The sequence below is a fragment of the Eleutherodactylus coqui genome, chromosome 5 (assembly GCF_035609145.1).
Source record: "Eleutherodactylus coqui strain aEleCoq1 chromosome 5, aEleCoq1.hap1, whole genome shotgun sequence".
In the NCBI taxonomy this organism is placed as follows: domain Eukaryota; kingdom Metazoa; phylum Chordata; class Amphibia; order Anura; family Eleutherodactylidae; genus Eleutherodactylus; species Eleutherodactylus coqui.
This window is the reverse complement of record NC_089841.1, coordinates 163624526-163640517: the sequence shown is the minus strand read 5'-3', so window position 1 is coordinate 163640517 and position 15992 is coordinate 163624526. Positions and strand designations below refer to the sequence as shown.

The 15992-nt window shown below is 44.2% G+C and overlaps 2 protein-coding genes across 8 annotated transcripts in view; both read left to right on the top strand.

Moving 5' to 3' along the window:
- Positions 1–12472, top strand: part of DEPDC5 (DEP domain containing 5, GATOR1 subcomplex subunit) — a 58739-nt gene extending 46267 nt beyond the window's left edge. For 6 of the 7 annotated variants that reach the window (XM_066603598.1, XM_066603595.1, XM_066603593.1 and 3 more), the window contains 7 exons: positions 135–243; positions 391–618; positions 1885–2054; positions 2148–2319; positions 9765–9825; positions 9921–10003; positions 10125–12472. In XM_066603598.1, coding sequence (XP_066459695.1) covers positions 135–243; positions 391–618; positions 1885–2054; positions 2148–2319; positions 9765–9825; positions 9921–10003; positions 10125–10420 — 1119 coding nt within the window. In that variant the 3' untranslated portion in view covers positions 10421–12472. The remainder of the gene's footprint in view (positions 1–134; positions 244–390; positions 619–1884; positions 2055–2147; positions 2320–9764; positions 9826–9920; positions 10004–10124) is intronic. The other variant, XM_066603596.1, reaches the window with a different exon arrangement.
- Positions 12473–12706: 234 nt separating this feature from the next.
- On the top strand, positions 12707–15168 carry YWHAH (tyrosine 3-monooxygenase/tryptophan 5-monooxygenase activation protein eta). Its single transcript, XM_066603601.1, has 2 exons — positions 12707–12937; positions 13685–15168. Exons 1-2 carry the CDS (start codon positions 12851–12853, stop codon positions 14339–14341), a joined length of 744 nt encoding a protein of 247 aa, XP_066459698.1. The 5' UTR covers positions 12707–12850; the 3' UTR covers positions 14342–15168.
- Positions 15169–15992: the final 824 nt, after the last annotated feature.

The following is a 15992-nucleotide window of genomic DNA, read 5'->3' as shown; positions in this document are numbered from 1 at the left end:
AAACACGGGTTCGTCCATTTCAGCCCATTACCGCCTAATGTTGATCCAGAGGAATACAAAAAAAAACCCAATGTCATATCAAGTAACACAATTTTGGAATGAACTAGTGATCACATATTTACTTTGTTTTGCAGAAGATGCTAGATGAACAATACATAATGCATGCTTCTGGAGAAACGCTGAGAACCTTCATCTACGGATTTTACCTTTATAGGATTTCACCTGAAAAGGATCCTGATAAAGGTAGGAAAATGCGCCTATATTTTAATAAGAAACCTATGGCTGATTACCCAAGAATTTACATTACTCTACTAGTCTACAGTTACTGTTTGCCTCTGTACTTTGGAATTGTTTAAAAATCTGTAAACTTTCTTTTCTTTGTCACGGCAGCACCAAACCTGACACAGACGAACACGTGGCATTCAGCTGCAATGGAAGATTTCACTGCTTTCCAGCGGAAATGGTTTGAGGTGGCACTAGTCGAAGAGGAGCTGCTACATTCTGGAATCCCACCATTTTTGTTGCCTTGGCTGCCCAGTCGGCCTGCGTCTTATGCAAGTAGGCACAGCTCTTTCAGCCGAAGCTTCGGAGGAAGGAGCCAGGCCGCAGCGCTGCTAGGTAGCTGCCCGTAGAGGGCAGAGGAGCTGATGGAGTGCCAGGTCCAAGAGAATGATTTCCTGTGGACCACCTATGACCTTTAGATGTGGCACAGCTAACCTAAACTTAATCTTATACTATATTTTTTTAGTTCTTCAAATACGTCTAATAATAGTGGTGTAAGAAAGGCCCTCCTCCATAAATGGCATGGCAGCGTCAATATTGCAAGCACAATTTAATGATTCGTTGTTAAATTGATTTGAGTTTACAAGTTTATGAATGGCATCTTTGCAAAGTTATAGTTATCTGTTAAAATATGTTCAGCAAGGATTTGGCTGTGTGATATTAATCTTTTGTCTTTAAAAAGCTGCTTTTCTTGTCATCCAACACATTTCAGGACTCTGGTTAAACCTCATCAATATCCTTTTTACATGGTCTATTTTCTCATGTAACTATTGAAGTAAAGCAAACTAGACTAAGACCGCCAACATTACTGTGTCCATGTGACATCATTGGTTCCTCTCTTGGTTGACTGGCTGTAATACTCTCTCCAGCAAGCTCCTCCCCACCGGGTACCATGTAACCTGCATGCAATGTGTTCATCCAGAGCGATGGAACAAGCTCTGTTACCTGTAGCCTAAAGGTACCTTTAAATGGGATGACTATCTGCCGAATAGTCGCTCAAAAGAGCAAATTCAAAGGATTGTGTTGGCAGTGTTTGCACTGAACTACTGAGTGATAAGTCGCCAGGTGTTTAATTTGAGCTTAATTAAAAAAAAAAAAGTCACTGGTTGATCAAAAGTCATCTGGTGTCATAGTCATTCATATTTGAAGAACTTGTAAATGAATTTGCATCAAGATTCCCTCTATGAATGATATCTCGGCAAACAACTGATGAGTAATAATCGCTCTGCGTTAACGAAAATGCGCGACTGTCATTCGAACACTTCAATGACTCTTTTTAGTGTCTGAACAATAGCTGCTCCATGTAAAGGTACCTTAACACTCTTACGTCTGGGTGCTTCTACTATGTGAATATGATGTCTTTGATTCATTGCATGTTTGATTGTGACTTGTGAAGAATAATGATTTTAACACGTGGGTTGGCTTCTGTTCTGCATGTTTGCTTTCATTAGTGCATGCATTAGAGTGTGAGCCGCATGTAGTAATCTAGTAATTCACTAATTCACATCTGATTTCTTTTTCTCTATCGGGCTGCATTGGTTTTTTTTTAAGACCATAATATTTCAGCAAACCAAGATCATCTTGTCTCTCTGCCCTATTTAGCTGCCACTGTTCCAGAGCAGAGGACTGTAACTTTGGATGTGGATGTTAACAACCGTACTGACCGGCTGGAGTGGTGTAGCTGTTATTACCATGGAAATTTCTGCCTGACCGCCGCCTTTGAGGTTAAGCTGCACTGGATGGCTGCAACTGCTGCTGTGCTTTTTGAGATGGTGAAAAGATTGACTTAAAGGTCTTCTTACTTGTGATGTATATTTCTACCTGTCCGTTATTAAACTCGGTCTTTTTACCCTTTTGCCCTGTAGGTGCAGGGTTGGCACAGAAAGGCTACCTCCTGTGGCTTCCTCCTCGTGCCAGTTCTAGAGGGTCCATTTGCGTTACCAAGTTATTTGTATGGTGATCCGCTGAGAGCTCAACTCTTTATTCCTCTCAACATTAACTGCTTGATAAAAGCAGAGAGTGACCATCTATTTGAAGGTACGTAACAGCAGTGTGACTTTACATGGACAACGTAAATAGCATTTGGATGAACATATATGCAAAGTAATTTTGTTATTGGGAAGTGAACTATTGCATCAGTCCATTATAGTTTTGCATGAAAGGTGTATGGATCTTTGGAAATGAGAAAATAAGGGCCTGTATAATCAAGCCGCAAGCCTCATTCAGATCAATGGAACAGTCGCTGAAATGTCTGCAACAAATTTGCTGACTATGAACATACTTTGATTTCCTTTCAAACAGTGAAGAATAACTTTGTTTTCAAACTTTTTGGTTTAGCCCCTAAACTACCTATGACAGATATATCCATCATGGTTCCCAAGTGAAGGTATACCTGGCAGCTATCAGCTGTTTCATGCAACCGATAGCAACATGAAACAGCTAGTTTAAAGCTAGTTCAAATGCTACTGGCATTAACTGCTTAAATTGATAACTGTGGTGTATAAGCAGATGGCCAGGGGAAGGGGAATACCCTCTGGGATCCCATCAGCCGCCCTGCAATGCAATTGTGGGGTGCCAGTTTGTTAATATGGCAGCTTGTGTTGTGAAAGCTCCCAGGGCACCTATGCATTTCTACCTATTAAGCCTTGCCTGTGGAAGGAATAAAAGGAAACTTGCATGTCTGATTTCAACAGCCTATCACTTATAGGATAAAGTCTTGTGGTGTTTAAGAACTTACAGGATGTTCTGCAGGTCACACTTATTCATGAGGTGCTGATAGCTCCACCGACCTACCCTCCAGTCCTCCCTGTCCCCTATCTCTCTCCTCTCCTGTCCTAACCTGGCTGCTGAACACTACCACACCAACCTCAGATGTGTCCTGTATGAAGTGGCAGCCCCATGACCCAAGCAGTCCACTGCAGACCATGGCAATCTTGGCTCACGTCCCAAATGTGCTTCATCTGGCAGTGCTCTAGGTGAGCCGAACGGCTGTGGAGAAAATCAAAGCAGCCCGCAGACTTCCTCCACTTCAGATTCATGCTTAAAACTTATAACCTTGCCCTTCACTAAGCCAAACACGTTTATTTCACCTCTCTAGTCTCATCAACATCCGAAAAGAAATCTCCAAAAACTGCACAATCCCAGTCTCCTCAGCACTGCATCCATCACCCACTCACTTTCTATGTTAGAACCAATGACAGAAGAAGAAGTCTCCAGACTGCTTTTCACTGCTCGCCCCACCAGATGCGCTAGCGACCCTCTTCCCTCTCACCTCCTCCGATCCCTTTCCCCAGCTGTCATTACCCACCTCACCACAATCTGCAACCTTTCCCTAACCTCTGGCACCTTCCCCTCATCATTCAAACACTCCATCATATCCGCTTTGCTAAAAAAAACAACCCTTGACCCGACCGACACTGCCAGCTACCGACCTATCTCAAACCTCCCTTTCATCTCCAAATTACTAGAATGCCTGGTCTACTCCCACCTCACACGCCTTCTTTCTGACAACTCTCTCCTCGACCCCCTCCAGCCCCCTCCAACACTCAACCGAAACCAACCTTACAAAAGTATCAAATGACTGGATGACGACAAAGTCGAGAGGTGACTACTTCCTACTAATCCTCCTTGACCTCTCCGCTGCATTTGACACTGTTGACCATGACCACCTTCTCATTATGCTTTGTTCTATTGGCCTATAGGACACTTCTCTCTCCTGGTTCTCCTCCTACCTTTCTGACCGCTCTTTCAGCATCTCCTTCGCTGGCTCTATCTCACTGTCGGGGTCCCCCAGTGCATGATCCTTGGTCATCTTCTCTTCTCTATCTACACAGAACCAATTGGACAAACCATCCACAAATTCGACCTCCAATACCACCTCTACACTGATGACACCCAGTTATACATCTCTTCCCCGGACATCTCAGTAACATTCCTTTAAAATCTCACCGACTGTCTCTCTGCTGTCTCTAACACCATGTCCTCCTCCCTTTTTCTCAAACTTAACTCTTTCCAATCCACTGTCAGACGTCTTCAGACATTGTGATTGAAGGCTGTATAGCTCCGATGTCGGAGGACGTCCAGCAGGGTATTCTTACTGTATATTACTGGCTGCTCTGTTGCCGGGGGCCTCCTCAGCATGTCCCATACTGCAGTACTGCCTCTAGCCAGCAAATGGCGCCATTGTATAATGGCATAAAGAGAAAACCCCCTAGGAAACCCTGAATCCAAAATTGGATTGCAAAGGGTTAACCTTTCAAAAACGGACTTCCTTGTCTTTCCGTCCTCAACCAGCCAACCTTCCCTAACATATCCATATCAGTATCTTGCACCATCATAACCCCCAGACAGCAAGCCTGCTGCCTTGGGGTCACACTGGACTCTGACCTCTCCTTTACCCCCCACATCCTATCTCTGGCCCCAACATGCCACCTGCACCTCAGAAACTTTGCTAAAATCCGGCTGTTCCTCACCACGGACACACTAAAGACACTTGTTGTCGGCCTCATCCACTCCGGACTCCACTACTGTAACTCCCTGTTCATTGGCCTTCTATGCACCAGACTTTCCCATCTCCAATCCATATTAAACGCGGCAGCTAGGCTCATTTTTCTATCCAGCCATTTTTCAGACGCCTCTGCACTATGCCAGTCACTGCATTGGCTGCCTAGCCAATGCAGAATTAAATTTAAACTCCTCACCCTCTGCATGGTGCCGTGCCACCGTACATCGCCTCCCTCCTGTCCGTACACCACCCAGCCTGAGGATGCTTGAAGTATAAACCCTACTCCAAAATTGAGCCCTAGTTACAGTTAATAAAAAAAGACAATATAAATAGTTTCCAGGCAGCCATACATGTAAAAAAGTAAAATCTATTGGAGCAAAAATTAATATACGACACTGTCTTATTTTCAGGGAACCTGGGTAGACAACGATTATTGCTTAAACGATAGCTTTTGAGTGAATTTCGAGCAATAATCGTTGTGTCTAAATGGAGTTTTACTCTATGGGTCCTATTTTGTATAGAAAGATATTATATATATATGTTAGTGTGTGTGTGTATATAATAATAATAATCTTTATTTGTATAGCGCCAACTTATTCCGCAGCATTATATAGTGTGTATGTGCGTGTATATATTATAGTGGATAGTTATATTGAATGCTGATTGCATAAAGGTACTGTTAAAAACGTTTATGGGATTTAGAGTTTGCTGCGGAGAGAAGTGAAAAGGAGGAGAAGAGTCATGGTCCATTTACATGGGATGAGCTGTTCAGTAAACGATGCCCAACAGCTCGTCCCAGTGATACTCGCCACTGTGCTGTTACACAAGGGTGAGTATCACTGGCATCATTCACAACGCTGCCAGAATGAAGATGGAGCCTTCATTTACAGTGAGCAGACAGTCGTTCAGAAGTGAACAAGTGCTGTTTACACTGAACGGTGCATTGTTCAGTTTTCTGAAACTGAATGACTGAACAACTCTTACTGCATGCATTTACATATGACGGGAATTTGAACGATAATCATCCCATATAGAAGAGACATTAGTCTTTAAGGACTCATTCCAATGTGTGCATATTGGTCGGGTTTTCACCCCCGGCTGATATGTGTCCCTCTCTGCAGGGGAGGAGGCGGGCCAGGAGCAATGCACTGAGCTCCCGCCCCCTCTCCGCCCCTTGCCACTGTTTGCAGTGGGATGGGCGGAGCTAAGTCCCGCCCCCTTTCATTGCAAATATCGGAGAGGGGGCGGGATCTCAGTGCACTGCTCCTGGGTTGGCCCGCCTCCTCCCCTGCAGGGAGAGATGCCGTATATCGGCCGGGTGTGAAAACTTAGCCAATATATGCACGTCGGAATAAGCCCTAATGCTGTATTTTGGATTTTTTTGTCTTTTAAGTAGGTTTTGTTGGGGATGGGAAAGATTATGATCTATTTAAATTTAATTATGTTTCAGTGCATTGTTTGGATGAGGTAAGGATATGCATTATGTATATTATGTTTATATTTCTGCATAGAAATTATGACTTCAATAAAAATTATCTAATTAAAAAAAAATCCTCCCAGTTTTTCCAGATCCCTGCCAACAGTCATTCATTGGGAACTCTATTGTTTATGGTCTTGTGAAGAACATAGAAGGTGTTGGCTTGCAAGATTGTCCTCTGACAACTGTAGTGTAATCAGCCATTCACTATAAAGACTCCTGCAGATACGCCCATGATAGCATGACCTTCACAGCGCAAAATATTGAACTTTGGCGCGTTTCTGCGCTGTTTAATGTACTTTCTGCGCTTTCGGGGGCCATTCACATGTGTCCCGCGACGTGATTTAAATGGCTATGCAGCCTATGTAGTCCCCGGTGTTTTCAATTTCCCCACAAAATTGCACAATTGAGTGTGCTATTTGCGGGGATTCGCATTTGAGCGCCCCCATATATTCGTACATGGTAAATGCATGTGTAAGAGCAAAAGGGAGTGTGAACCCTTTGAAAACAATGTGAATAAGGTCTAAGACCAGGATTGTTTTTAATTTTTTTTTCTTCCTGAGCATAATCAGTGAAATTCCTATTGAATGACAACAAGCAGAGATCTTGGAAGATCTTGAAAACAGGAATTCTTACAGAACATGCGATGTGTTTTTAACATTAGAAACTCCTATTGTCTTAATCATGCAACAAAAAAAAAGCGTGAGTAAATCGAAAGTGGCAGCGATGTTTTGGGGAGAAAAAGCAGCGCAGAGGCTCAAGAATTGAGGGAAAAAACTTGCAATTTTGCTGCGATTGTGTGAAACCGGCCTTCAGCCAATGAACTCGCATTGCGGCTTGAGGGCTCCTTTATACAGTCGATCATCTTTGTTCCCGCGATTATCGACAATCAGTGATGCTATTTTTGCCGCAGTTTTTAAGCGCGAAAGACAATAGGACTTTCAAATGTTAAAAATGCATCACCTTGCACGAAAATCGCAAGTTTGTGCTTCGCAATGTGATAAAAAGGAGGCTGCATAGGGAAACATGGGAGATTTTTTTTAAAAAGCAAAACGCAGAAGGATAGGACATGCTGCAGTTTATTTATTTATTTTTTACTCCACGTCGAATGAGTGAAAACATTGCAAATGTGAAGGAAACCATTGAAAATCATTAGTTTCATAATTCTGCGTTTTCACTCACTCTCGCGTTGTGCATTTTTAACGCAAGAGTGAAGGCACCCTTATGGCTGGGGTCACACAGGACGGAAATAACTGCACCAAAAAAACGCGGGATAAGCGCAGCTTCAAAAGCTGCAGCCTTTAGCCATGGGTTTCAGAGCGGTTTCGCCGTCAGCATTTCACGGAGGCTTTCTCTCCCCATAGAAAAATTGACATGCTGCGGAATTAAATTCTGCGCTGCATGTCAGTTTTTGTGCGGCTTGTTTGCAGCTTGTGGACGAGATTTTTGCAAAATCTCGTCCACTTCGCTGGCTAATCCTGGGATTAAGAGCCACTGGCGGAATTGCCTTCTGAACTTTCCGCATGGAAATTCCGCGGCAATTCCGCGTCGTGTGAACCCAGCCGATGCCTGATAAGAGACTTTATAGCTCTGGCGAGTTGGAGCAGCTGTAAGGCTGCCTGGTCTCTTGCACAACAGCTGCCGTGTGTCTGCTGCTCCTATACTCTGGGATCGGATAAAAGTGGTTGTCACACTTTTATTAGTGAGATATACGGTGTATACATTATAATGCATATTAGTTCTCTGTCCTCGCACTACCGTGGTTAAATGGGTTGTTTCCGTTTATAGACTGTCATATTAAACAGTAGGCCTCGTGCAGCAGAACAGTCAAGTTACGGGTGGGTTCACACATAGCATTTTAAGCAAAAAAACAGTGTTTTGTAAGGTGTTTTTTTTTTTTTTGTGACTAACAACTCTACAGCCAGATGATCGCTGTAGGTCAGTGGGAGACATTTTTTTAATTTGGGTTCATGGCATGCCACTAAAGAAGGAAATTAGAAAAAAATGTGTTAAATTGAGGAGGCCTAAACGGGCAACATTGTAAAGGGCTTGAAACCCTAAGCTCACGCATATATACTGTAGTTTAATTGTACTTGGGGCATTGTTTTAAAGCCAGGGGTAAATAATGATATCACTTGTGATTAGTAAATTACAGGAAGGGAAAACCATTTCATTAGCAACTTAAAAAACTCCAATTGTGGACACGTGACATCACATGAACACAAACAGTATATGTATACCGTAAAGCTCTTGCCAAAAAGCTGTTCAGATTTTGGTTAGACTCACTGGGTTGGTACATGTGTCTGGCTTCCCTACCCACAGATGCCAATTGATGCATGGTCATAATACAGGGAAAGCTGCTAATCAGCCTTTGAGGGAAAATCCCTACAGGTTTTTCTCATCTGTGTATTGCAGCCACCTCCATGCAATGCAATTCCCTGTCTGATACTTATCGGTCACCATCTTGAGGGTGAACTTTTTCAATCAATCGCATGATCAATCAACACAGCAACATGTGTTAGTATTAGGGGGTTATACCATTTCTTACCTTCTATACTCACCTAAATAAGCTACAGACTATAAGTATACAGTGAGGAGGATGAGCTCTGATCTCCTCTACTATAACTGTAACCGGAGCAGTATGATCATCATCTGTAACTGTGACAGGAGTGTTTTTGCCCCCTCTAGGTAGTTTTTGTGGTAGGGATCATGTAACAGCATCACACAGACTCAGTGATTGACTAGAAACTTCACACATAAATTCAAGTAGATTGGTCAGAACTGAGATCGCATGACTGAGGAGAAAGTTTCAAATCGAGAGAAATAACTAACAAAGGTGACACTAGCACACTTATACACTATGTTGACAAAAGTATTGGCACCTGCACCGATCCTGCGTTGTAAAGCAAAGAGGATATGCAAATCGGATGTGTGAATGAGTGGAAGCAAGTGTTGTGGATGGCTGAATTACAGTACGCCATCTTCTGGTGGGATGGCCAATTTCATTTATGTTCTGTGGGGTCGTGGCAGGTTCCCTCTAAGATTGAAAAATCTGATGTCAGAATCCCTTCAATCTTCATAGAAGTAAATTTTGTTAGTTTTAGCCGTTTGCTGACAGATTCCTGTTCTTTAATTATATTTAACAGTTGGGGACGCATCCGCCCCACACACTGATATTATCCGAACCGTGCCGACGCTGGTCAGACCATGTAGGGACATACCGGTAACCTTAGACAAGGAGAATGGTAACCTTCCTAAATAACAGAGTCACAACACAAGGCAGATTTCTTATAAATGATCTAGAATTGTGAATCTCATTGAGAAAGCACGTGTTTACTGAAAACATACATGTCAGGATTGATGACAGGTACTTTTTAAGTAAAAACGCTACTAATCCCACTGTGTGTATCCACCCTCTAGTGTGTGCTATATTTTAAAAAAATGCAGAACCTGAAGGGTATCAACCCAACCAAAGGTGTAAAGGTGTTTTTTTTATTTTAGGCTTTGAACCAGAGACCTATTGGGAACGAATGCACCTGTTGCAGGAAGTGATTGCATATCGGTAAAAATAATATTTTTTTACCTCTGTCTTTTATATTATCTTGCGTCCTTTTAAAACCTCCCTCCGATGTTACATTACATTTTCTTATCCTATAGATTTGGCTTCATTCAAGATAAATATTCCGCATCTGCATTCAACTTTCCATCTGAGAATAAGCCGCAGTATATCCATGTGACAGGTAAATTAGGACACAAATCGACATTTTGTTTCACATTTTCATTTACTTGTTTCAAATTCCGTTCCCCTACTCTTCAGCTGTTTTCTCTAATGCATTAATTTCCGTTTTCCCCCCTCCCAAGGTACTGTGTTTTTACAGCTACCATATTCTAAGCGTAAGTATGCTTCTGGCCAACAAAGACGAAGAAGAAATTCTACAAGTTCCTCAACACAAAGCCTGTTTGGTGAGGAAAAAATAGGATACAACTGGGCCTATAATACCATGCTCACTAAAACCTGGCGCTCTAGTGGCACAGGAGACGAGCGCTTTGCTGACCGCTTGCTAAAGGACTTTACAGACTTTTGTGCCAACCGTGATAATAGACTCGCTGCCTTTTGGGCCAGCTGCCTGGAGAAGATGAATATGAGTGAACCCTAAATATCTTTGGTTTGTGCCACCTCATATTGTACCTACTTTGCTGATGTGTAGGGTGTGATTTAGGGGATGACTTGCATACAGTACTAGTTTTACTGCAGCTTTGCAAAGCCATCTCTATATTGTGTAAGGAAAATGGGAAATTGCCTAAAATGACTTGGTGTTAGTCCAGATAATAGGCAGCAATGATCTAATGTGTATGGAGTGTAATAACTGTCTGCTGACTGTTGGGCCCTATTCACATCTCGGAATAATGTGTATACTCAGAAAAGCACCCAACATGTATGTCACATCAAGGCTGGGTTCACATGGGGCGGAAATATTGAGGAATGTCCACAGCGGGACTGCACAGAAATTCCTTGAGGTTTCCACAGCTGAAGTCCCATGGGTTTTGAAAGCAGTTTATTCTGCTGCGGCCATAGAGAGGGAGAGAACCCGCAGCAGAAACGGCGATACAATTGACATGCCGCGGCTTTGAATTGTATCTCTGTTTCAGTGCGGCTTGGCCGCAACGGACTGTCCACAGCATGTGGACTGGATTTTTGCAAATCTCCTCCACTTTGCTGCTTGGTCTCAGGCTTAAGATTGCAGTTGGAGTTTCTGTGCGGCAATTCCGCCCCATGTGAACCCAGCCTAAGGCTATGATGGATGCCTAAGGTTACTTTAACACCACGTTTTCGTGATGCGTTTGATGCATTGTGCCAGGAAGGCTTTGGTGAGATAGGTTAAGTGGATCCATAGGCCCTATTAACTGGATAGAGGCCCATTTGGCCGGTATCCATCAAACGTATTACAGAAATGCAGTGTAACACTAGCCTCGGGTCTCAGCCATAGCCTCTATTAAACATGTATATTGGAAGCTTATCCTGGCGCATATGTTTAATTAAGCCATTATTGCAGTGTGAAAAGAGCCTTGCAGTGCCATCTCTCACCCATAATGGTAATAGTTTACCGGATCCATCATGAGCGTTTCCTGACGCATCCCCTATAATGGACACAAAGTGAAAAGCTCATTCTCTATCTCCTTAATCCGTCACCCATAACTTACCGAAAAGTGTATATGTTTTTTGGACTCAATGGAATAGCATAGTCAACTTCGCTGTTTCTTCCCCTGTACTTTTTTACTGGCTAGACAGAAGCCAAAAGGAGAATTGGCCCCTGTCTAATGGAATACTATGGAGATGTAGTCATGTCATGGGAGCTTTCCCAGCATACATGTGATGTGAACAGGGCCTATCAACCGTTTGAACGGCCAGCCTAAAACTGAAAGAAATCGGCTTTACTGCAGTTGAATGTTTTTTCTTCTTCTTTGTAAATGATCTCCTAATGGAAGATCAATAGTTTACCCTCTGTGAGGACTCCATACCCGCTCTGATGTACCACCAAGAGCATTTATAGGCGTCATGTCAGCCAGTTCCCCTATGGGGGATTGAGGTTTGCTGACAGAACTACGTTAACTTTGTGTGTTTGGATGTTCTGCCATGTTTGCCTCTAGCTGGTCCCCCCTGACTCCTGCCATGTGATGCCCACCATGCCTGGGCTGTATAGCCTCAGCTTTTCTTTTCATTGGGTGAAGAACCATGGCTGTTGAGTAGGCCGCAGCTTTGGCTTTATAGGGAGGGGAGTGGCGAGTAGCTGTGGCGGGCATCTGTATTTCCTGCCCGTTTTGCTAAGGCCGGTTTCAGACGAGTGTACTATAACACGGATCTGTATTACAGACGACATTGGGACCGTATGGCATCAGAATCTGTTTTTACTGTCATCACAAATATGGCCATGTGACTAGATCTATAGATTTACATGAGCTTCACATGACGGTCCGCAAAACATGGACCAAATACTGAGGTACTATACACTTGTGTGAAAGCGGGCCGGCTCTGGAACATTCTGTATGTCAATGTGTAACATACTGGGCGACTGTGGCACTAACATCATGGTGCTTTATTCCCTGTATTTGTGGAGTGCCAGCCTGCTGTCACCGCTGCCCACACTATGAGAGCCCACCACACCAAAGTGAGGGAACACCTGGCTGTGAAAATAAAACTGTTAACACAAGCAATGGCTGACTCCGACTTTATTTAAAGCGAGCTGGAGGAGACGACCATTTGTCAAGCACTGTCTGCAGAGAAGGACTCGTGTTTTCCGACCCCAGTCTGCTCCAGTCCCATTAGCCGCCCCTCCCTCGCTGCCTCCGCTCTCCACCTCTTTGCTGTGCATTGCAGCAATCCTACTGCGCACGCTCGTAGTAATGGCTATAAATAGCTCATGACGTCAGCTAGAAATGTTCACGAAAGTCACGCCCCCTGACCACGCCCATCTATAGTGCGTCCCGGCTGCAGCGCCGCAAGTAGCAGAACCGGCTGCATCGCGACGAGGGAGAGGAGAACCCGTTACTTACACCGGCACCTCCACTAGACCCGCCCGAGGGACAGCATGGCGGACCGGGAGCAGTTGCTCCAGAGAGCCCGTTTGGCAGAGCAGGCGGAAAGATATGAAGATATGGCTGCAGCTATGAAATCGGTGAGTGCGGGTGAGATGCTGCACCGTGTCGGAGTGCATATTACATGTGGTTTATGTCAGCTGCTCCGCCGCAGCTAGACTTGCTGCCCCCATATACTTTCATTATTACTAACGTATAGCAGGGTCTTTAATGCACCCAGCAGCTGGCATGCTCTTGGTTTCTGACAGATCGCTACCCAGCTTCTTAATTGGCACCTTTCTGGATTGTTCTATGGCATACAAATCTCCAGAATTCTAAGACCTATTCAGATGGATGTAGATTCTGGCTGCATGATTTGACACATTTTGTATAGCATGCCCGGCTATAGGGTGGAGTTCACATGTTACGAGTGGGCACTTGGGCAATATTTGCCAGATTATCGGATGACATTGGCGTGTGATTGTCTGGGAGGTGCCATATGCTGGTGCATGTCTAATTGTGAGAAGAGTGGTGTGTATGCCAGTGCCTAGGGCATATACATCTGGCTGCGTCTGCCCATTGCTTGCCATTTGCATGACTCTTGTCTGGTCTGCCTGTGCTCAGCTGCTGGTTTTTAGGTCTATAATTTTTATGTTCTAATATGGTTCTTGCCAGTGTTTGCCATTATTAGCTATCCTACCATAAAGGGACAATCTGCCTATGCTGGTGGTTGGCATGCTGGTGATCTGCCTGGCTGCTGCTATAGTGTGTCCTCGGGTAACATTTTACTAATTCCTGTATTCGTTAGTATACCTGATGATGAGCTCAACGTTTTGCCCTTTACGCAGGTGACCGAACTTAACGAACCGTTGTCTAACGAGGATCGGAACTTGCTGTCTGTCGCCTACAAGAACGTAGTTGGTGCCCGAAGATCTTCCTGGCGAGTCATTAGCAGCATTGAGCAGAAGACACTGGCTGATGGGAATGAGAAGAAGCTAGAGAAGGTGAAGACCTACCGAGAGAAGATTGAGGCTGAGCTAGAAGGAGTATGTAGTGAAGTGCTGTCGCTGCTTGACAAGTTCCTCATCAAGAATTGCAATGACTTCCAGTACGAAAGCAAAGTTTTCTACCTGAAGATGAAGGGGGATTACTACCGGTACCTCTCCGAAGTGGGCAATGGGGACAGAAAGCGAAGCGTGACGGAAGCATCTGAAGCCGCTTACAAGGAGGCTTTTGAGATCAGCAAGGAACACATGCAGCCAACTCACCCCATTCGCCTGGGCTTGGCCCTAAATTTCTCTGTCTTCTATTATGAGATACAAGGTAACCCTGAGCAGGCCTGCCTCCTTGCCAAGCAGGCCTTTGATGATGCTATCGCTGAGCTGGACACGCTAAATGAGGATTCCTACAAGGACTCCACCCTCATCATGCAGCTCCTGCGTGACAACCTGACCCTGTGGACAAGTGATCAGCAAGATGAAGAGACCGGAGAAGGCAATAATTAAAAAGGGTTTTGCGTCTTGCCTACAGCCCATTACCTACCCGCTCCCCTTCACCACATGCCACCCCCACCCCACCGCTTACCCTGACATGTCCCTGTGCTTATCATATCCGTATCATTGGCACAACTGCTCATATTGCTACGTGCCCGGGGAGACGGGTTACTGTGGCGTCCTCTTGGGCATTGCTGGATTGCGTTGGTGCATCAGCCGTTTCTTGGGCTGCCTTCGCATAGATCAGGGGATTAGGGAAGCTGCAGTTACAGAGAGGCGCCCGCGCTCTCCTCGCTGATTGGGCACGTACGGGCTGGAACGATGCAAAGTGGTCCCGTTTTTATTTTGTAACGAACCTGGTTTTAGTTTCCATTTGTGCAGCATTCCCTGTGCATGTAAAGGACTCCCCACTTTCTTCCTCTCCATGGAGGCACCTCACAGTTCTGGCTGTGATTGGCTGCACGTCCCATAAAGTCGAGGATGGGGGGGGGTCTACCTGTTTTTGTTAGCTAAAAATAGACTTTTTTTAAATGTGAGCTTTGTGAAGTTTCTATTTGCCCTTTTAACTTATGTCGTGATAACTGCACCTCTTTTGAGTTTGAATGCCCTGAAAGTACCTGTGTATTTTATTTAGTTTTCTTTTTCTTCTAATTATTAAGGTAACATTTCAAGGGCCTCGTTATTTGGTTGTAAGCCTTGTGTGGGCCAGGCCTTCTCAGGACTGACTGCATCTGCACAGTGTGGTATTAGCCTGTTATGATGGATGCCAATAAAATGCCAGACACCCAATATAAATGTTTTGGAATTATGTGGATGAAATAAATGCTGCTTTCAGGATACGATGACTGGATGAGCTTCTTGTTTCTTCAATGAAATAGACTTGTTCCTTACCTTCTAGGTGTGACCTGCATGGCTGTAAACCCCGGTTGTCCTTTTAGGCCAGCTTCGAAGAATCAGGGCTGTCTGAAATGGTTAAGAGGTTTCTTGAGGTCGTAAAAATACGTTTTTTGTTTTTTTTGTTTTTTTTTTATTCATCTGACACCAGCACGCAAATTCCGAAGTCAACTGGGATATCTGCAACATGAATAGAATTTCTGAAGTACAAGGTGGGCCGTAGGAAAGTAGCGCGGCACCACACTCTTATGAAAGCTATCTAAAAGAAAACCTGTCACTGTTGCCCTTAGCAACAATTCACAGCGCAGATTTCGTTTCTTATACAACAGACATCCTTGATAAGGGTGTGGTGCCATGCTACTTGTTCGTGGGCCAACCTGTATTGTTCTTCCAAACATCATGGCAGCGGGTCTATCCCAATTTTTTATTTTTTTAATTCAATTTCAGTCATTGAGTTCTCACCTCTTCACCTGTACCCCTTCTAATTCAATTATACGGTATTAGAGGACAACCACAATTTTTGTAGAAACGCTAAGTTTGATCCCTTTTACACGGGACCATTTCGGACACAGATATGATCCCAGTGATCATTGATTTTGCATTTTATACAGGAGCAATCATCACTCGCTAAATGGAGGCGGAGCAGCCTGACAGTTGTTCCGCCCACCCCCGCCCCCATTCACAGTTTACAGGCAGTCGTTCATAATTTGCAGATTGATTTTATTGTTTTTTTTGTTTTTTTTTTAAGTCTGCACGACCCGAATGATGA